General features: G+C 37.6%; 1 protein-coding gene across 4 annotated transcripts in view; it reads right to left on the bottom strand.

Moving 5' to 3' along the window:
* Positions 1 to 1869: 1869 nt before the first annotated feature.
* The window catches only part of ksr1a (kinase suppressor of ras 1a), a 50119-nt gene continuing 30413 nt past the window's right edge, over positions 1870 to 21575 (bottom strand). For 2 of the 4 annotated variants that reach the window (XM_055207939.2, XM_055207936.2), the window contains exons 3-19: positions 19891 to 20038; positions 19235 to 19697; positions 16913 to 17088; positions 15974 to 16043; positions 14038 to 14121; positions 13885 to 13946; positions 13699 to 13808; positions 12002 to 12170; positions 11374 to 11415; positions 9277 to 9325; positions 8973 to 9036; positions 8389 to 8864; positions 7430 to 7526; positions 7221 to 7354; positions 7014 to 7145; positions 6791 to 6926; positions 4070 to 4961 (exon numbers count right to left, since the gene is read on the bottom strand). In XM_055207939.2, coding sequence (XP_055063914.2) covers positions 4815 to 4961; positions 6791 to 6926; positions 7014 to 7145; positions 7221 to 7354; positions 7430 to 7526; positions 8389 to 8864; positions 8973 to 9036; positions 9277 to 9325; positions 11374 to 11415; positions 12002 to 12170; positions 13699 to 13808; positions 13885 to 13946; positions 14038 to 14121; positions 15974 to 16043; positions 16913 to 17088; positions 19235 to 19697; positions 19891 to 20038 — 2559 coding nt within the window. In that variant the 3' untranslated portion in view covers positions 4070 to 4814. Of the gene's footprint in view, positions 3274 to 4069; positions 4962 to 6790; positions 6927 to 7013; positions 7146 to 7220; positions 7355 to 7429; positions 7527 to 8388; positions 8865 to 8972; positions 9037 to 9276; positions 9326 to 11373; positions 11416 to 12001; positions 12171 to 13698; positions 13809 to 13884; positions 13947 to 14037; positions 14122 to 15973; positions 16044 to 16912; positions 17089 to 19234; positions 19698 to 19890; positions 20039 to 21575 lie in introns of those variants that run through there. The other 2 variants (XM_055207937.2, XM_055207938.2) reach the window with 2 other exon arrangements.

Here is a 21575-nt window from a genome sequence, read left to right as displayed (position 1 = left end):
AGTCACATGCTGTAAAGGAAACAGATTCATGAATCTGGAGAGAGAGAGAGAGAGAGAGAGAGAGAGAGAGAGAGAGAGAGAGAGAGAGAGCAGAATAAAGAAGAGCTTGTTGCAGACAATGTAAAGTGCTGTATGAGTTAAACTTAAACAGCATGCTGAACATTGAATGATCTCAGGCACAGAAAAATGTGAAGCTCTTTCTCAGACACAAAGCAAATCATTATAAGGATCTCAGCAGTGAACAGTGTTGGTATGTTATGTGACTATGCTGTCAACAAGCTGTTGGGTTTACAGATGTTCTCATTTACTGATGGACAGGACTCATATCAGCTGAATATTCTGATTCACATTTACAAATTATTCAACAACCTTTAAAGACGAATCTTCTTTAGTCACAGGATTGACAAAAACCTTTTAATTCCTTTATGAAACAGCAGGGACGTGACCCTACACATGGTGACGGATTTATATCAGACCCAGTATTACTGCCCATATTGCCCATGCGTTGGTATACCTGAACCCATCTATTTTTGTCAACCAGGGGCCATGATCCACTACACACTTGAGCTTCAAGATGACTTAAAAGGGACATTTCACAAGACTTTTTTAAGATGTCAAATAAATCTTTGGTGTCCCCAGAGCACATGTAAAATTTGAGCCCAAAATATTATATAGATAATTTATTATAACATGTTAAAATTTACACTTTGTTGGTGCAAGTAAAAATGTGCCGTTTTGGGTGTGTCCTTTTAAATGCAAATGAGTTGATATCTGCACTAAATTGCAGTGCCGTGGTTGGATAGTGCAGATTTAGGGGCGGTTTTATCCCTTTCTGACATCACAAGGGGAGCCATATTTCAGTGACCTATTTTTAACATGCTTGCAGTGAATGGTTTACCAAAACTAAGTTACTGGGTTGATCTTTTTCAGATTTTCTAGGTTGATACAAGCACTGGGGACCCAATTATAGCACTTAAACATGGAAAAAGTCAGATTTTTATGATATGTACCCTTTAATAATTAAAATGAGCTAAAACAACTAAAAAGATATGTCCTGGTGTTTGGTTATTTTAATGTCGAATGTACATTTCCCAGTTAGGTAAAGCACTAACATTTTCTTCAAATATTGTGGTTGACAATGAGGCTTTGATACCAAAAAAGCTGAAATCCACTGCCATAGAGGAATTTTGTTGCAGTAAGACAGTGCCCCCTAGAGTTTTGTATAGTCATAACCATGATGAGATATTTAGATTTTTATGATGAAAGATATGGAGATTAATATCCAGACTGCAAAAAATGATTTTCAAGAAAAACTTTCTTAGTATTTTTGTCTTGTTTTCAGTAAAAAAATCAAAAAATTCTTAAATTAAGATGCTTTTTCTTGATGAGCAAAACGACCAAAGAAAATAAGTCTAGTTTTAGACCAAAAATATCAAATTTAATTGATTTTGTGCATAAAGCAAGCAAAAAAATCTGTCAATGTTTTTCTTGAATTTAGTGTTTTAAGACAAATGTTCAAGATTTTTTTCCTTACCCCATTGTCAGATTTTTTTGCTTGTTTTATGCATAAAATCATTTAAATTTGATATTTTTGGTCTAAAAACTAGACTTACTTTCTTGGGTCGTTTTGCTCATCAAGAAAAAGCATCTTAATTTAAGAATTTTTACTGAAATCAAGACAAAAATACTAAGAATTGTTTTTCTTAAAAAATAATTTTTTTGCAGTGTACTTTTTAAAATATTTAATTTAGACGTCTGTAAATGATAAATTACAATGAAATATATACTATACTTTACATGTCATTACTTCCGAGGTTCCAAGTTTCTACAACCCAAATATTTGTGTTTTTATAAAACGTACTAATATAATTCACGTGACAAGCTTGGTTTTATTGTCTTTCAAGGATGAAAACAGACACTGTGTACAGTAGCCACATGCAATACAAAAATATGACATGTATCGACCCATTTTAGAAAAAGTTTGCTTTACAGGTTTGTTTTTGTTATTTTACATTAAAAAATATAAAGAATATTTACATCTGGGATAGGACAGCAATACATATTCAAAAATGTCATGATGTACAGTATATATATATATTTATATTAATATAAAATGTCCATTTAAATATTAAAGAATTCTGTTCATTGACTGTACAATAAATAAACCATATTTATACATAAATATTTTACATGTCATTCACATTTCCAAACCACAAAATCCAGTCTTATACAGAACAAACAAACAAACACGCACCCTTTCACATTCACAACGTTACAAACACGCATGTTACACACAAACGCATGTATACACAATTCATTATGAACCACTGTTCAACTTCAAGACCCATCCATCGTTCAGGTGAGAAGACATACACGCTTCTCTTTGGCTCATCCATGCCAGATATAATAACTTAAAGAGGGCAAAGGTGAACGTTATATCCCATTTAAATCTCATCAGGTTCGGAAAGCTGTCAGTTTTTACATTTAATAAAAATACACTGGACAGACCCTCACAACACATCCTAAACCAGGCATAACACAATAAAGTAGTACAGTAAATCTGAATTTACATTTTTATCTATCTTATCAGTTGTCACCACGTCAAGCAATAAGGAACGGGATGTTTCGGCGATTACATGGTTTCTGTGATGTTACGACCACCGTGATATCTCATTGCTCGACATAAAACATCAAATAAACTAGGCTGCATGAGTTGACCGATAGTTTGGTTAACGCCTGGTTAGGAAACAAATATTTCTCTCTTAAAAACAGAATTATTATTTGTGTCAGACACTGTGGAGGAAGTGTGAGAACTAAAGGTGTGAACTAAAGCATGAACCAGACGGTCCAATCAGAGACAGAATCCCACATCACACAGGACTAAGAGGCACCAAGACCACGAAAGAGAGTGAGAGAGAGAAAGAGACTGAAGGAAAGCAGAGGTGCTTGGTGTAAATCTTCAATAAATCCAACAGGAAACGTGTCACATGACGTCACAAACCAGAGCAGGAGAGGAAGAGAAAAACCAGTTGTGCACTTCACGCAAGAAAATGAACAGGGAATAAAAAGGCAAAGCCTTTCATTTCACTCGACTCCTCGATAGCCGCCCACCACCAAAACCCACCGAACCGAAAGTTAAGAGTTAGAGACGGAAGAGCAGACGATGGTTAGTTTTGTGAGTCCAGGAGAGGTCAGGCGTTCAGCAGGCATGCAAGGCAGAGCCAGGGTTTGAGGGTTTTGCATTGCACATTGTTGCAGGCACACAGCTACAACCTACACAGAGAAACGATAGAGAAAGAGATAAAAGCAGATTAGGTTGCTAATAAGAAGGGACACTCCACTTTTTTTTTTAAATATGCTAATTGTCCAGCTCCCCCAGAGCTAAACACCCGACCTCCACCACACTTGGAATCCATTCAGCCGATCTCCGTGTCCGGTGCTAGCACCCCTAGCACAGCCTAGCACAATCCATTGACCCGGACCAGACCACCAGCATTGCGCTCAAAAATAACCAAAAAGTTTTGATATTTTTCCCATCCAAAACTTGACTCCTCCGCAGTTACACCGTATACCAAGACTGACAAAAAACCAAAAGTTTTGATTTTCTAGCCAGATATGACTAGGAACTATCCGGCGTAATAATCAAGTACTTTGCTGCCGCAACATGGCTGCAGAAGGCGCAATGATATTACGCAGTGCCCGAAAATAGTCACCTGCTATTGAAAGTTACTAAGGGGACTACTTTCTGCGTATCAGTATTAAATTACTAAAGGGGACTAGTATAAAGTTACTAAGGGGACTAGTATTTGCTGCGTAATATCATTGCGCCTCCCGCAGCCATGCCACAGCAGCAGTCCTTGACCACTATGCCAGAATGAGAGTATATTTCCTAGCCATATCTGCCTAGAAAATCACAACCATCCACTTTCCGTCGTTCCTAGTACACGATGTAACCACAGAAGAGCGAAGCCTCAAATAGGAAAAACATCAAAACTCTCTGGCTACCTTTTTAGCGCAATGCCAATGGTCCAATCCGACCCAATGGACTATGCCAAGCCATGCCAAAAGTGGTACCGCCAGACCTTGAGACTGGCTGAATGGATTTCAAAATGGCAAAAATCAAAATGTTCAACTCTAGGGCAGCTGGAAAATGAGCACACCTTCCAAAAAAGTGGAGTGTCCCTTTAAGAAGAAACCTATTGCAATAAGCAGTGAATGTTTTAAAAGATTAACAGATAAGTTAAAGGGATAGTTCACCCAAAAATTTAAACTCCTGTATGAATTTCATTTTTCTGATGAACACAAAAGAAGATGTTTTGATAAATGATGGTAAGCACACATATTTTATTAAAATATTTTTATCATCGTTTATCACAATATTTCCATAGTATTTGTTTTTTTGTACTATGGAAGTCAATGGTTTTCCAGCAGCTGTGTGCTTACCATCATTTATCAAAATTCTTCTTTTGTGTTCAGCAGAAAAAAGAAATTCTTACAGGTCTAAAACAGTAAATTATGAAAGAATTTTCATTTTTGGTTGAACCAAAGCAAAGTAATTTTGAAATACATCTAGCAAAAAATGATAAAAAAGTAAAAAAAAAATTGTTGCCAGAGATGCCCATGAGAACATCAGACAGGTAATGCCCATAAAGAACAAGATGGTGGAAACCACACCTGGTGAAGAAACAACTGGACAAGCAATATTAGAAAACTGATACACGGCAATAACTTTCGAGGTCATCTCTACGGTTGTTTCCACTTTCGTCCGTTTCGTCACCTGTACTGTATATCCTCTCTTAAAACTGTGTCCCAGACTAGGATACGTACTCTGCAGACTTCCAGAAGTGTCCAGGGTGAGACAGTCGTCGGTTCAGCTTGGGCAGCTTCTCCAGCATGTCTGCCAGCTGGGTGAACGTGGGTCGATTACGAGAGTCGTACGACCAGCAGGCGGACAGAATCTCCTGTGGGACGAAGAGAAAGCCTATAGTTAACATCTGCAAATTTTTACAATGTTTTTATGCATTTTAATGGTATCTTTATCCTGTATACTGCCCTATTCACACTAGGCTTTCAGCATGGAAAAGTTATATGCAGACCTATGACCTATGAAGACCTATTTTTTAAAACATCTAGGGACAGTTTCCCAGACAGGGATATCTTAAACCAGGACTAGGCCTTGTTTAAGAAGGAAATATAACTAGTTTTAACAAATACAAACATTACTGGCGTGCATTTTGAGGCTAAACAAAGGGCACTGATGTGTTTTAAGATGTCAGTGCAAGTTGTTTTCAGTTTGGAGAGCTGTTATATTAATTCTAGGACTAGTCTAATCCCTGTCTGGAAATCCGCCCCATTGTGTGACCGTGGTTTAATTTGGAAACAAGGCAATCCCACAATTCACTGCATATTTAAAGGAGACTTTTTTAAGATTTAAAATAAATCTTTGGTGTCTCCAGGGTACGTATGTGAAGTTTTATCATAATAACATAAAGATTATTTATTATAGCATGTTAAAATTGCCACGTTGTAGGTGTGAGCAAAAATGTACCTTTTATGGGTGTGTCCTTTAAAATGCAAATGAGCAGATCTCTGCCCTAAATTGCAGTGCCATGGTTGGATAATGCAGATAAAGGGGCAGAATTAATATAATAAGATCCCCTTCTGACATCACAAGGGGAGCCAAATTTCAATTACTTATTTTTTCACATGCTTGCAGAGAATGGTTTACTAAAACTAAGTTACTGGGTTGATCTTTTTCCACATTTTCTAGGTTGATAGAAGCACTGGGACCCAATTATGGCACTTATAAAAAAACCGAATCTATATAAATAAAAACACTAATTAACACTATATTTAAGCATTACATTTTAAAGGGGTTGCTGAAAAACATTCTTTTGTGTATTTGGTGTAATGCAATATGCGGGTTAAGGTAAAAAAAACATAATTTTCCACATACTATACCATACATTACTCACTGCAAAAAATGACTTTCTTACTTAGTATATTTTTCTTCTTTTTTTTGTCGAAATATAAAAAATTCTTGTATTTTCTTGATGAGCAAAATGACTTGAAATTAGTCTAGTTTTTAGACAAAAACCCCATAAAATTTAAGTGAATTTGTGCTTAAAACAAGCAAAAATATCTGCCAATGGGTTGAGAAACTTTTTCTTGAATTGAGTGTTTAAGACAAAACGTAACTTATTTCAAGATTTTTTTTCTCACACCATTGGCAGATATTTTTGCTTTTTTTAAGCACAAATTCACTTAAATTGTATATTGGTTGTCTAAAACTAGACTTATTTTCTTAAATCATTTTGCTCATCAAGAAAATACTAAATACTAAAAATCTTGATTTAATTTTTTAAAATATTTCTACTGAAAACAGGACAAAAATACTAAGTAAGAAAGTCATTTTTGCAGTGCTGTTCCTCCTGTAGACTGCAAAAAATTATTTTCGAGAAAACATTTTCTTAGTATTTTTGTCTTGTTTTCAGTAAAAATATCTAGAAATTCTTAAATTAAGATGCTTTTTCTTAATAAGCAAAATGACCCAAGAAAATAACTCTAGTTTTTAGGCCAAAAATATATAAAATTTAAGTAATTTTAAGCATAAAACAAGCAAAAATGGGGTAAGCAAAAAAATCTTTAAAATTTTTCTTAAACACAAAATTCAAGAAAAATGTACTTATCCCATTGGCAGATTTTTTTTGCTTGTTTTATGCACAAAATCACCCCACCATATACGGTAGCTTACAGACATATAATAAATGGGATTAAATGCAGCCCTCACCGTGACCTCCTTTCCTAAATTCATCTCAGCCAGGACCCTTCTGATGCCCTCTCCACTGCCCACCTGCCAGATGGTGGCCTCAACAGGTTGACTGGTGATGGGCCAGTCTCTGGCCTGCAGCTCATACCAGATGGTGCTAAAAGCAAGCAGCAAAAGACATCAGGTGAGCGCCGCTCCTTTCGGTTCTGTGGGGGTTCGTAAACGCAGAAGTTATATTTCCTACCCGAAAGCATAAACATCAGCAGCGTTAGAAAACGGAAGTCTGTCCTCGTTGTTTCCCGGACTCATCTTGCGCACGATTTCCGGAGCCAGGTAGCAGATCCAACCGTGAGGAAGTTTCAACTCGTTTTCCCGTCTAAAAAGGCACCTGGGGTCAATACGGTGACGTGAAGCAAAACCGTACATTACCGTTAATGATGCGCCGACTTACCGGCCCTCCTGAACCACACCGGAGATTCCAAAAAGACCAAAATCGGTGATGATAACTTTGTTTGTGTCGTGAAAGACATTTTTCGATTTAAGATCCTTGTGGACGATTCCCTTAGCATGAAGGTAGCCCATTCCCTAAGGAACAGAATAACAGCTTTAATTTTTGGCAACCACATAAATTGTATATATATAAAAAAAAAACAGAGTCACCTTCACGATTTCCTGTGCGATTTGTCGAGTCTTATTGATGTCCAGTGTGTTTTTTGTGTCTCTGACAACCGAATACAACGTCCGGCCTTTGCAGAAGCTGTTGGGAAGTTAAAGGATACAGTTTTTAAGTTTTGATACCTTAACATAATTCACAAAGGTAAGCTTATAATAGTGATTTATAGGTTAAGCCGCCGGGTTGGATTTCACTGGAATTGTCTGTTTTTCAATATGCAAGTATCAGTGATGCGCGGGTCCTGGCCCGCATTTTTTAAATAGTAAATTGGCATCTTTATTTCAACCGACCCGACCGACCGTAACCCGAATATCATGAAAAATATTTTTGGATGACTCGTAACCGCGGGTGACCGCTCATTTTGGATCAACCCGCGCATCACTGGCAAGTATGTAAAGTAGCCTGCAATTTTGTATTTCAAACAGAGATGGCGACAGAGAGGTAAAAATTACAGCTTTAAAGGTGCATTGTGTAACTTTTAGAAGAATCTCTTGACAAAAATGCAATATAATAATCATAACAAAATTATCAGTGGTGTATAAAGACCTTACAAAATTAACTGTACTGTTTTTTTTTATTACCTTAGAATGAGACGTTTTTGTCTAAATACACCGCGGGTCCCCTTACATGGAAGTCCTCATTTTGCGCCTCCATGTTTCTACAGTAGCCCTAAATGAACAAACTGTCCTACAGAGCGCGTTTTGTCACTACGTTGTCTCAAACGGTGAATTGTTTGTACTGTGGCAGCTACCGTAGCTTCACTACATATTACGAAAGCAAGGGGTGAGCTGTGGACTACCCCGTTGGTTGCAATTCACAGTCTCACCACTAGATGCCGCTACAAATTTACATAGTGGACCTTTACAGGAAATTTATATGTATATATGAAGTTTTGATTAATACTGTAAACCCACATCAACTACAGAACCAATATATTTTGAGATACCTGGTAATAATGGCGAGATGAGGAGGGGCCATGCACGCTCCCATAAACAGGACGACGTTTTCGTGACGCGTCTGTCTGTAGTTCATCACCTCCTTCTTAAAAAGCTTCAAGTGGTCCTGGTTGTTGCCATCGATCTCCAGGAGCCGAATAGCCACCTCTCCGTGCCAGCGACCGTGATGAACCCGACCCCATCGGCCCTTGCCGATGAGCTCCCCCAGGTCCAGCTGTTCGAATGGAATGTCCCACTCCTGCAGATAGACGCTGGTCTGACTGGCCTTACGAGAGATCGGACCTCTCCAGTGCGTTCCTCCATGCGTGCTGGGCAGGTCGTCCAGCTCGTCGCCTTCGCATTCTCCCTCGGAGCCAGCAAGCAGTTCCTCCATATCCTCTTCTTCCTCGACCTCTTCGTCTTCCTCATCCACAGCTTCATCATCTTCCTCTTCTGCCTCGATTTCCTCTTCTTCCTCTTCCAGCTCCTGATAGAGAGGAATCAGCCACAAACAATGCTAGAAATGCAGTATGTATACGACGCTAAAATAAAATTGTATCCTTTGTAAACCAAATGTGTAAAATGTATTTCTCACCTCACGATCTTCTTCCTCATCTTGTTCTGCGTGCATCTCCTCTTCTGAAGCATCGATCTCATTACTGTGAAGAAAAGGACCAACAAATTCACTTTGATATGAGATTAGCAGTGTGTGCTGAATCTGAATTTTCAAATTGACATTGTGTCATGCGTATTAATGATGTGATTTTATCTACATTTCTGTTTTTGTTATGTGTCTCGTTTGTTTGCTATTTTTAGTATAAAGTTGATTACGTTGTGAAAAGCAAATTGGTCAACTGGCGTTGTTTTTAATTTTGCTATATGAACAGAATATTACTTACACCGTATCTGGTAGCACATCTGAATGAAGTACACTGGTATTGCAAACATCTGTGTAAAAAATAAAATAAAGGATTACTGATATTTTTATTATTCAGGTTTACAGTATATGCAGTGTTGAAAATCACCACCAGGGGGCACATCACCTTACTAAAACACAAAGTTTTGCTTTGAAACCCAGATTTTACATCAAGCAGGGGCCGTCACGTCACCAAAATAATGCATGTACAATAAATAAAGCTTAAGTAAATAAGTAGTAACAGTAATATTATTTACTGTTTCATTTAATTCACTAAACGGTCATGTTTGCATGCTGCTGGGCAGGTATTTCATTCATGCAAGACTAAAGTCCTATCTACTAGAATGGAGAATCAACTGTACCATAACTTTTGTTTCTCAAACTCGGGTTTTATGTTTAATAATAACCCTGAAATGAAATGAAAGAGTTTAAAATTGGAAAGTAACTAGGCTGATAAACGTTAAAAGGCATTACAGGAATTTGTTATGTTTCATCTATTATGTACATATCTATATTTTTAAGTTAAAGGAAAACAGCACTGTTTTTCAATATTTTACTATGTTCATACCTCAACTTAGATGAATTAATACATACCTATCTTTATTCAATGCGTGCACTTGTTAGCATTTAGCCTAGCCCCATTCATTCCTAAGGATCCAAACAGGGGTTGTATGTATTAATTCAATAAGTTGAGGTGGTGTTTTCCTTTAAAGTGCACTGGCGCCATTCATTTTATATTCGCTCCTGGCTGCCAGTATGGTGGCGTAAACATAATGGGTCACGTGACGTACGGACATCTATAGCGGTGTTCAATCTTGTTATATCCAACATCTGTGGTTTAATCACTGTTTTACAAAATGCTAATCAAAATGCAAAAAAATAGGGTTACCACACTGCAAAAAATTATTTTCAAGAAAAAAATTCTTAGTATTTTTGTCTTGTTTTAAGTAAAAATATCTAAAAATTCTTAAATGAAGATGCTTTTTCTTGATGAACAAAATGACCCAAAAAAATAAGTCTAGTTTTTAGACCAAAAATATAAAATTTAAGTGACTTTGTGCATAAATCAAGCAAAAAATCTGCCAATCGGGTAAGCAAATTTGTCTTGAATTTACACTGCAAAAAATGATTTTCAAGAAAAAAATTCTTAGTATTTTTCTCTTGTTTTAAGTAAAAATATCTAAAAAGTTTTAAATTAAGATGCTTTCTCTTGATGAGCAAAATGACCCAAGAAAATAAGTCTAGTTTCTAGAGCAAAAATATCAAATTTAAGTGACTTTGTGCATAAATCAAGCAAAAAATCTGCCAATTTAGTATTTAAAGGTGCAGTATGTAAATTTTAGTGGCATCTAGTGGTGAGGTTGCGAATTGCAACCAAAGGCTTAGTCCACAGCTCACCCCTCGCTTTTGAAACACATACAGAAACTACGGTAGCCGCCACTGGATAAACATGTCATCGTCGGAGACAACTTAGTAAAAAAATTGTCCTGTAAGGGCTTTTGTAGAAAAATGGCAGCACAAAATGGCGACTTCCATGTAAGGGGACCCTCTGTGTATGTAGATAAAAAGGTCTCGTTCTAAGGTAATAAACATATAACGGGTTATTATGAAAGGTCTTTATACACCCCTGATAATATAGTTTTGTATATTATTTTGCATTTCTGTCAAAAGATCCTTCTAGAAATTACACACTGCACCTTTAAGAAAAATGTTCAAGATTTTTTTGCTTACCCCATTGGCAGATTTTTTGCTTGTTTTATGCACAAAATCACTTAAATTTGATATTTTTGATCTAAAAACTAGACTTATTTTCTTTCGTCGTTTTGCTCATCAAGAAAAAGCATCTTTATTTTTTTACATATTTTTAATGAAAACAAGACAAATACTAAGATTTTTTTTTTCTTGAAAATCCTTTTTTTGCAGTGTACACTTTAACTACAATAAACCATGGTTAATTTTCATATGGGATGTCACAAATCAAGACATTTTTGTCAAATAAGAAGGAAGGATTTCTGAAAGTTATATTAGATAATGGCTCAGCAAAAAAGTCACGCAAAACAACTTGTGCTTTTTAACTCACCAGGGAAGATAAACTGCTGTCTGTGCTGAAAATAACAGGCAGCTTTGATATGATAAAGGACGACAGGAAGTGAAAGAGACAGGAAGTGGACAGAGAGAGAGACAGTCTGCGGTTAGTGGTGATTTTACAAAGATGCTTTGCTTACATATGTGATTTATGTTAGACTCTTAAAGGGATAGTTCACTCAAAAATAAAAAAACTGATTATTTACTCTCAGTCTCAACCTCATCTAGTTCCAAACCTGTAAAAAATTTTAAAAATGTTTTGTACTATTAACTATTCATAATACCATAGTATTATTTTTTCCTACCATGGAAGTTAATGGTGCCCCAGATCTGTTTGGAAACACAATATTTTAAATTTTTTGGGTGAACTATCCCTTTAAAGTTAGACTGTTACAAACAAATATAAAGCTAGAGGAAAAGTCTATAGCTCTTTTCCAAACTCTCAACATGAAGACTCATCCAGATCATCCAACTATGCTGTCTTAAAAGATAACATATTTTGAAAGGCAGGAAACAACAGTTAGAGCTCATTTATTTTTGCCCAGGTGAGTGCATGTGTACAGGAGTTAATCATTAAACTGATGGCTCTAGGTTTATATCATTGTCTTTGTTCAGGTGCTCACCTGGAAAGTGGAAACGGTTGTCACGGTGACCCTTAGGGGAGGGGTTTGGGGGCGGGGTTACGCTAGGGGGGTTGCTCTGATGGAAGGGGGCAGGAGAAGAAGGCGTAGAGGATGTTGTGGAGGACGGATTACTGCTGGAATCCAGTTGATTCAGCACAGGCGGCTGATCCTGACAGAAACAGACCAGTTTGGTGGTGCAGAACAGCATGTAGCAATTTCTTCGAAGATCATTTATTAAGATATCAGCTACGGATAGTGTGCCGTAAATACTGTATTTACTGTACTACAGTATGTGAAATGGTAAATGCTATGCAATGCTAAAAAATTTTTATCTACTCATGTTTCATGTGCAATTCATCGAGGAACGTCCAAGATAAAGGTGCAATGTGGGACTTTAAAGGATAGTCAATTTTCCAAAAAAAAATCCAGATAATTTACTCACCACCATATCATCCAAAATGTTGATGTGTTTCTTTGTTCAGTCGAGAAGAAATTATGTTTTTTGAGGAAAACATTCCAGGATTTTTCTAATTTTAATGGATTTTAATGGACCCCAACACTTAAAGTTTTAATGCAGTTTAAAATTGCAGTTTTAAAGGACTCTAAACGATCCCGAAGAGGCATAAGGGTCTTATCTAGTAAGACGATTGTCATTTTTGGCAAGAAAAATAAAAAATATGCACTTTTAAACCACAACTTCTCTGTGTGACGCGCCAGCGCGACCTCACGTAAGTGTGTAATGACATCGAAAGGTCACGTGTTACATTTGAAACGCATATTTGCAGACCATTTTAAACAATAAACTGACACAAAGACATTAATTAGTATCATTCAACATACAACAACGTTGGAACGGTCCTCTTTCTCCACACTTGTAAACACTGGGGCGTAGTTTCGCATACCGTCTGTGACCTCTTAACTTATTACGTGAGGTTGCGCTTACACGTTACACAACCAGATGAAGACGAGAAGTTGTGGTTTAAAAGTGCATATTTTTTATTTTTCTTGCCAAAAATGACGATCGTTTCGCTAGATAAGACCCTTATGCCTCGTTTGTGATCGTTTAGAGTCCTTTGAATCTGCAATTTTACACTGCATTAAAACTGTTAAGTGTTGGGGTCCATTAAAGTCCATTAAAATGAGAAAAAAACTGGAACATAATTTCTTCTCGACTGAACAAAGAAAGACATCAAAATTTTGGATGACATGGTGGTGGGTAAATTATCTGGATCTTTTTTTAAGAAAATGGACTAATCTTTTAAGCGGCATCTAGTGGTGAGACTTTGATTTGCAACCAATGGCTCAGTCCACAGCTCACCCCTCCTTTCGAAACACATAGTGAAGCTATAGTAGCCGCCACAGGACAAACACGTCATCGTCTGAGACAACATAGTAACAAAACGTGCTTTCTTTCTTATTCTTTTGTCTGTTTAGGGCTACTTAGGGTCCCATTTGTCCTACTTAGGGAACCTGCGGTGTATGTAGATAAAAACGTCTCATTCTAAGGTACTAAAAAAACAGTACAGTATATCTGATAATATATTGCATTTCTGTCAGAGAATCCTTCTAGTCCCACATTGCACCTTTTAAGCAAAGGCAGTACAGTAGATTTTCTACCAATACAGAAATTTGACATACTGTACGTACTGTACATAACAAAAGGATGCTCGTATGCCATTTAGCTTATACATACATACCTTCTTTGTTATTGCCTTTGGCAGCGTCCCAAACTGCGGGGCTTCAGGTGGACGGTCCACAGGATTGTTGATATCAGATGGTACAGATTCTGTCCTGCGAATCTTTGTGACTGCAAGGCACACAAAAAACCATTTAAACCCTGTTTTTTTGGAAATTTGAGTTTGTCAAATCAGAGATGAACTTACTGGGAAGGAAGGAGATCCTGCAGGATGGAGCTTCTTTTGTGCATTTGTTGTGACACTTTAACCTGAAGAAGTAAAGCATGGAGGAATATTATGAGATGGAAAGAGTCCGAATTAGTGAACGTGGTCACGCGAGTCACTGTGATAATAACTCACCTGCAGTGTTTGCACTTCACTCCGAAGATCATGTTCTTCTGACACACCTGACACGTCTGAGACAGCCAAGATTTTGTAGAGAACCTGTGAACATACAAACCTTAATGTCTAGAGTTTACATGTTGGTACAAATTAATATTACGATTATTACACAGCTTGCTTATTCTCTATACTACTTTTGTAGCTTTTGGAGATATGGTAATGTTTTAGGTACACTGGGTATCACTCTTACCGTGGGTTCACACCACCCGCGTTTGAGGCGTCAAATTCGCGTCTACTGCATCTAGTTTGCCGCTTGAACATTTTGAGTTTACTCGCTTCATTGCGCGTGAAATTCGCATCATGGTACAAGCTTCTGGGACTCCACTCGCTTCCTGTAATCACATCACTACTAGAGCAAGCTCCTGATTGGTTAACGCGGCGCGTTTTTTCGCCAAAGTTGAACGCGTCAACGCTCAATTTGCGCGGAATCGCGTCTAACACGCCGCGCTAAATGCCTCATTCGCGCCGTGAGACCTCCAGACGCGCGACAATGCATCTTCACATTGACTTAACATTGAAATCACTCGCGCTTCACGCCTCTACCGCGGCTGGTGTGAACGCAGCATTAAAGGAACACACAGACTTTTTGGGACTTAAGCCTATTTACCATATCCCCCAGAGTTAGATAAGATCTGTCTGATGCACCCACAGCTAGCCTAGCTTAGCACAAAGACTGAAAGTAAATGGCTCCAGATAGCATTCTGCTCCCAAAAAATAACGCCAACATTTTCCAATATATGTTGTGATTTGTATAGTCACAGCGTGTACAAAAAACAAGATCATATAAGAGACAGACATCTTTTAAACGTATACATACTGGGAACTATATTCTTAAAAGGCAAAGCACCGCTACTTGGGCGGAGAGATTTTGGAGCATTATTTTGTCATTATTGGGAGCAGTATGCTAGCTAGAGCCATTTACTTCCAGTCTTTGTGCTAAGCTAGGCTAGCAGTGTGTGCGTCAGACAGAGTTACGGCATGCACGGAGATGAAAGGGGTATGTATGGAGGGACTCTGGGGGATACGGCGAATAAGCTAAAGTCCCAAAAAGTCAGCTTGTTTCTTTAAAACATATAACTTAAATTATAGTACAGTTTGTTTGTTACCAACATTCAAAGTTGATCCAAACAAATTAATCCATACACAAGCTGGCCATTTGATATTCGGAGTAAACCCACGCTGACGGAGGGAGAACATGCAAACGCCACACATTAAGGCCGCCTGACATAGCCGGTGTTCGAATCAAGGACCTTCCTTCTGGGAGGCAACAGTGCTACCCGCCGCCCCCATACATTTTATGTATGTCAAACACAGTGATTACATCATTGTGCATCAGTACACAGCAAAATATGATGTAATGATATGTGTACATTTTCATGCACAGCCTACAGAATGCAATCGCTGAATTTGGTTGTCATGGCAACATCAAGGCAATTTACATTTGCTCATTTGGCAGATGCTTTTATCTGAAGCGACTTACAAATGAGGGAGAATTCAACATTTTGTCTACACATAACCAAAGTTAACACACTTTCTCTTAAAGGTGCCGTAGCCATTGACTTCCATAGTAGAAAAGAAAAATATTATGAAAGTATCTTGATACATGACAAAGAAAATATTTTGATAAATGATAGTAAGCACACAGTTGACGTTATCCATTTAATTCAATCGTATTTGTTTTTCCTACTATGGAAGTCAATGGTTACAATCAGCTGTGTCATTTATCAAAATATCTTTTTTGTGTTTATCAGATAAAAGAAATTCATACAGGTTTAGAACAACATAAGGATGAGAAAATGATGACAGAATTTTCATTTTTGGGTGAACTATCTCTTTAATGCAGAAAATGCAAATCTAGTTTTGGTAATTGCTAAAGATGGATAGGCGTGGTTACCTGTGAGTGACAGCCAGACCGATGTCTCTTCGCAACGCCTGAGGTGAATTGCGGTGGACGCTCACATTATCTAGAGAGATACAAAACATAGCACAGAGAGGATGGGATCCCCATTTAAAAGGCTTAAACAACTACTACGGAACCCCTAAGGGGGCATGGGGGGCTGAGCTTGAAAAAAATAAATAATAAAAAAATTCAATAAAGTTTAGTTTCACGCGTGCACATGCAACTATCGCATACACACGTGAAACTATCGCGTGCTCACGTGAAAGTATCGCGTGCGCCGGTGAAACTAAACGCGATTGTTTCATGTGCACACGCGATAGTTTCACGTGCGCGAAACTAAACTTTATTTAATTTCTTTTTTAATTCTTTAAAAAAAATTCTGCATATGAAGATTTCACGTGAGCACATGAAAGTTTCACGTTAGCACATGAAACCAAACCTTAGATTTTTCTTACTCCAATGTCACCTTAGGGGCTCGGTAGGAAACGCACCAAATTTGCATGTTTTTCTTTTTTTGCGAATTTTGAAAAGATTCGTTTCACGTTTGGATGGAAACCCCACTAATGATGATGACTCTATGGGAAAATTTAAGACGTTTAAAGCGTATAAGATTGTATCTTCAGAAGTGTTACATTCTGTTGAGAAGTTCAGTCTAGTGGTTTAAAATTGTTAGATGTGGCCCATGTACAAAGACACATCATTGCAAGAGTCTGATACACATGTGTGACTCATTCGTTCGGTTTCCAGAAAAGCGGCAGTGATGACTGTGTCAATGTTAAGTGCAGGTGAGCGCTTCCTCTTCAAAATAACTCGTTGACCCGTCTGATCCGAATACAGCAGCCACTTTATACAGTCTGCTCTATTTCGGCTATAGATCTTCTGTTCAGTCAGAAACTCTGTGTATGTGTGAAATGTTGTAATTCTTGAACTCACTTCTCAGGCCGCTGTACTCCTCCTGAAGGGTTGGGGTGCCCGGCAGGGTGTACGGGGCCGTCGTGGGTGTCGCCAAGGGGGTCCGGATGGAGAGGGTGGGCGAACGCGTCGAGGGGTCTTCACATCCGTTTCCATTAATCTGAACGTTGATAAACAGCTTGTTCTTCTTTACACACCTGAGGGCAACAAGAGACCATCGGTGTAACCTTCATATATTGTGGCATCAATAAATCCCATCAAGATGATTTATATGTTATTGACATTTGTGTGTTTTTTTGGGACTGATTGTTGTGAATTTTAGTATTTTTTATTTTCATGTTAATTTTAATTGAATTTTTTGTGATTTTGTTATGAGTTAGGGAGCATATACATCAAAGCGTTCAAACGCGGCTGATAGCACCAGGTGGATGCCAACCGTGGGTGCTTGCCAGCGTTTCTTCAGCTAAGCACTTTGGTTGCTGTGATACTTCTGATTTGTTAATCGTTGTACGAAGTGCAGGTTGGTTGTTGTGGTATTTGTCCCGCCCCTTCTACACTGTGATTTGACAGCTGAGTAAAAATAACATGAATGCATTTTTTTTTTACTCTGGGCGCTCAGAACTGAACATGGAAAAAACACCAGCTGCTGGCATTTTTTAAAAAGTGTGGCGTTTCCATTGTAAGCAATTGAAAACATACGACGGTCGCAGGCAAAAACGCCCACTTATTGTTTTTAACTGTTTCTCCGCCATTGTCAAGTTATCTCGTCAATTGAGAAATTTGCATGAAAAAAAGTGTTCCTGATGAATTTATATAGCAATCTGTAATACAGCGATTATCCGCTAGATCGCACTTATCCATTTTATAAAAAGAAACTGAAGAAAAAAATATTTACTCATTTTAAACTCTGTGTATGTGCTGATAATCGTTCTGCATCTGATTTCAATTATTTCAGCTTTTTGCAATTTTTTTATATAAAAAAAGAGTTTATAAGCAGAGAAAAAATATAGATAGGATGAATGTTTTTTTTTCCCGTTTTGTTTGTTTGTTTATTGTTTGTTTGAATGCAGAAGACCTGTTCTTTCATTTGATTTATTTGTATGTTTATATATTTTTAGAAGAAAATTTTTTCTTTGTGAAAACTTTTGTAAAAATCACAAAAAATGCCGACGGCCAACTTTAAAAAAGGCTGGCGGGGACTGAATTAAGAGAAAACGCTTCCCTACCAATGACAAGTATTTGCGGCTTTCCGCAATACCGGTATTATCCACCAGGCAACTTATAAAACCCGAAAGTATCGCCCTAGGGCAAACGGCTGTATGTCCGTGTATGTTTTGAGGATCGCTCTGAATCAGATGTCTATCAAAAGTCCTTCATAAAAATGGAATTATAGCTTTTTGCTCAAAATTGGATGTTTTTGAAGAAACCTATCCATATTTAAGAGGGGATAAAAGAGAACTAATGAAGGTAGGATGAAACATTCTTTTTTGAAAGCAGAGGGTCTGTTCTTTCATTTGATATATTGTATATTTAAATATTTAAAGAAGAACATTTTCTGGAAGGGATTAAACTTTTGTGAAAATCATGAAAAATGGCTGGCAACTTTAAAAAAAAAAAACGCTGGCAGGGAAAGAGTTAAAGGGGACATAGCCCAAGATTTTTTTAAGATGTCAAATAAATCTTTGGTGTCCCCAGAGTACATATGTAAAGTTTTAGCTCAAAATACCATCAGATAATTTATTATAGCATGTTAAAAAATGTTACGCCACTTTTGTGCCATTTTTGGGTGTTTCCTTTTAAATGCAAATGAGCTGATGAAATGCAAACACTGATCGCCATGATGGTAGTTTGTTGAAATTGAAACTCAATTGTGCTGTCTATTATTATTTCGCTCTCTCTCTCTTTCTCCACTTAATGCCATGGTTGGATAGTGCAGATTAAGGGGTGGTATTATTATAATAAGATCCCCTTCTGACATCACAAGGGGAGCCAAATTTCAATTACCTATTTTTTCCACACAAGAGAATTTTTATTGCATTTAGAGGTAATGTGATGTAAAATAAATGTTAATTGTGATACATTTTGGCAGTTTGTGCCATTTTACCAGTTTATCCTGATTTATATTGGACACTTCTAGTCATTAGCATATCGGCATTCATAACATTGCACAAATATAATAAAACAGCAGGCAGGAAGCATGTCGTAATTCTGTGGTGCCAGCATTGTGTTAGTAATCATTACATCATAACAGATTGTTATTAGTCACTCAAAAAAGCCACGACTCTCAAAATCATATTTAGCACTCATACATGTACACATAACATTGTTTTTCTCATGACGTACTTGTTTGTGGGCGTGTCTTCGATGCGGTGTCCGAGCTGGCTCTCGTGACTCTTGCTGCGGGTCATCGTGATATTGGGAAGGAGGTGCAAAACTTTGCGCGAGGGAGGAGGGGGTGTGCACGGAGGCTTAAGGCGGTGCCTTCTCCTCGAGGGCGGGGTTATGGGCGGAGTCGAGGTGTGTCCGTGGAGTCGAACGGGTCGAGAGGTATAATAAGGACTGGGGTCGGTCAGACTCTCAGCGTAACCGTGAGAAATATGAGGTTCACTGGGTGATAGGATGTAGCGGGGATACAGGCAGGTGGCAAGAGGGGTGGAGGGGGTGGTTGGGGGGCGGACCAAAGGTGATGGACTGTGGGAACGTAGGGAAGTTCCTAGTAACGGCATCTGATCCACCGGAGTCAAACCGCCACTGTCTCGCCTCGTGGGTTCGGAGAACCAGCAATGGCTTTCCTCTTTAAACTCCCCTGTAGTTGACAAGCACACTTTTATGAGATTTAACAAGACGGGTTTACAAATCTCACAGGTAATAAGTGACTGTGATCTAACCATGGAGACTATGGAAAAGGGGGTCTCCAAAAATGGTTATAGGATATAAAAATGCATATAAATTTGTCTGTTTATGTTTGACACACACAAATACAAGACAAGTTTATTCACCGGACTCAGAGGCACTCTTCAAACAGTTAAGAGCAGCACATAGTCGGGTACACTCCCCTGAACTCGAGCCCAGCCTTCTCATGGTTTCCTGCACCTGACTGCTGGGCATCTGCAGCAGAGCATCCAATGACAGCTTCTTGCTCACTGCCTGGAGAGCGAGAGAGAGCGAGAGAGAGCGAGAGAGCGAGAGAGAGAGAGAGAGAGAGAGAGAGAGAGACCTTTAAAACAACAGAAATTCTCTGTACTGTATGGCAGAATGCTTTACATGTTATAGATATATTAAAAGCTAGTGGTTCTCAAATTTTTGTTGGGTGTTTTTTGTGTAGGGTGCATCTTTTTCGTGACATAAAACAATCTCAAACTTACAGAATTAAATTGTCTGTGAATTAAAACTGACCAGTGTAAATTGTCCTTTAGAAGAGCCGGCTTTTACAGCTCCGACTCCGCCTCTTTATTTAGTATCACTGGGAGACTTATTTTTTAGCCCAATTTAGCAATTGTGAATGGTTTGTGTGTTGGTATGCAATTTTTGTATCAATTGTTTTTATAAAAGTCTTATTTTTATGATTTTTTTTGTTAGAAAAAATACACTATTACACGTAAAAAAAATTGCTGTAATTATGCAACTGGTTGCCGGTAACTTACTGTAGAAGATAAAAACTGAAAATGTTTCATGTTCATTTAACTTTGAACAAACTGTTGCTAGTAAATAACATAATTGTAAATTGTAAATTGCCAGTAAGTTACTGCACTGTAAAAAATCCAACTTTAAAATGTTCATTCAACAAAGAGCATAAAGTAACTTGAACAAAGATTTCTTTGTTGAAGGGCGTCAATTGATTATTTTGTGTTCACTGAATGAAAAGAGCATAATCATTCAGCTAACAAATATTATTTTGTTGACTGGACTTATAAGTTTTTGTCCAATTCGTTCACCCAACTTGCCAAACTGAGTAATCTGAACAAGCAATTAAAAAAAAAAAACAATGCTGGGAACCATTCCGACCATGCATTGCGGCATGTTCACTTCTTTGGTTAATATTTACTAAAAAAGATGACTGTTTTAATGTTTGCTGGATTTAATTATGTTGTTATGTTGTTAATGTTAGTTATATGTTGTATTTAGAGTAATTTTTAAAGAATTATGTTTGTTCATTGTTACCATGAGTGAGAAGTGTGTGTTCAGTGTAGAGGGCAGCACAATGAGTTAGTGCGCATCATTGTTGTGTCACAGCAAAAAGGTCTCTGGTTTAAGTCAGACAAAGACTTTGTTTATGAGACCTTTCTGTGTACACTCCCACAGTCCAAAACATGTAGATTAGTTAAATTTGGATATACTAAATTACTCTTTACCCAACTTAGCCACTAGTTGATAGTGATGGGAAGTCCGACTCTTTTTTGTGAATCAGTTCTTTCGGACAGTTCGTTTCAAAGAACTGGTTCAAAAATCCGATTCACCAGTTCTTAAACGTACTTTACGTAATGACGTCATTCGCATCTAATTCTATCATCCAGGTGGGTAAAATACATAAAAAATTCGTAAAATACATAAAAAAAGTAAAGTCGTGTATGGTTGATTTATTATTATTTAGTTGTCCAACTAAAGCACATTCAAAAACTTTTAACAGAAATCATGACCAAGCTCATAACAACTTAAAATATAATCTGCACACACAAACCTAACA

The sequence above is a fragment of the Misgurnus anguillicaudatus genome, chromosome 12, assembly GCF_027580225.2.
Source record: "Misgurnus anguillicaudatus chromosome 12, ASM2758022v2, whole genome shotgun sequence".
Classification (NCBI taxonomy): Eukaryota; Metazoa; Chordata; class Actinopteri; order Cypriniformes; family Cobitidae; genus Misgurnus; species Misgurnus anguillicaudatus.
The sequence above is the reverse complement of the archived record's forward strand: the minus strand, read 5'-3'. Positions and strand labels throughout refer to the sequence as shown.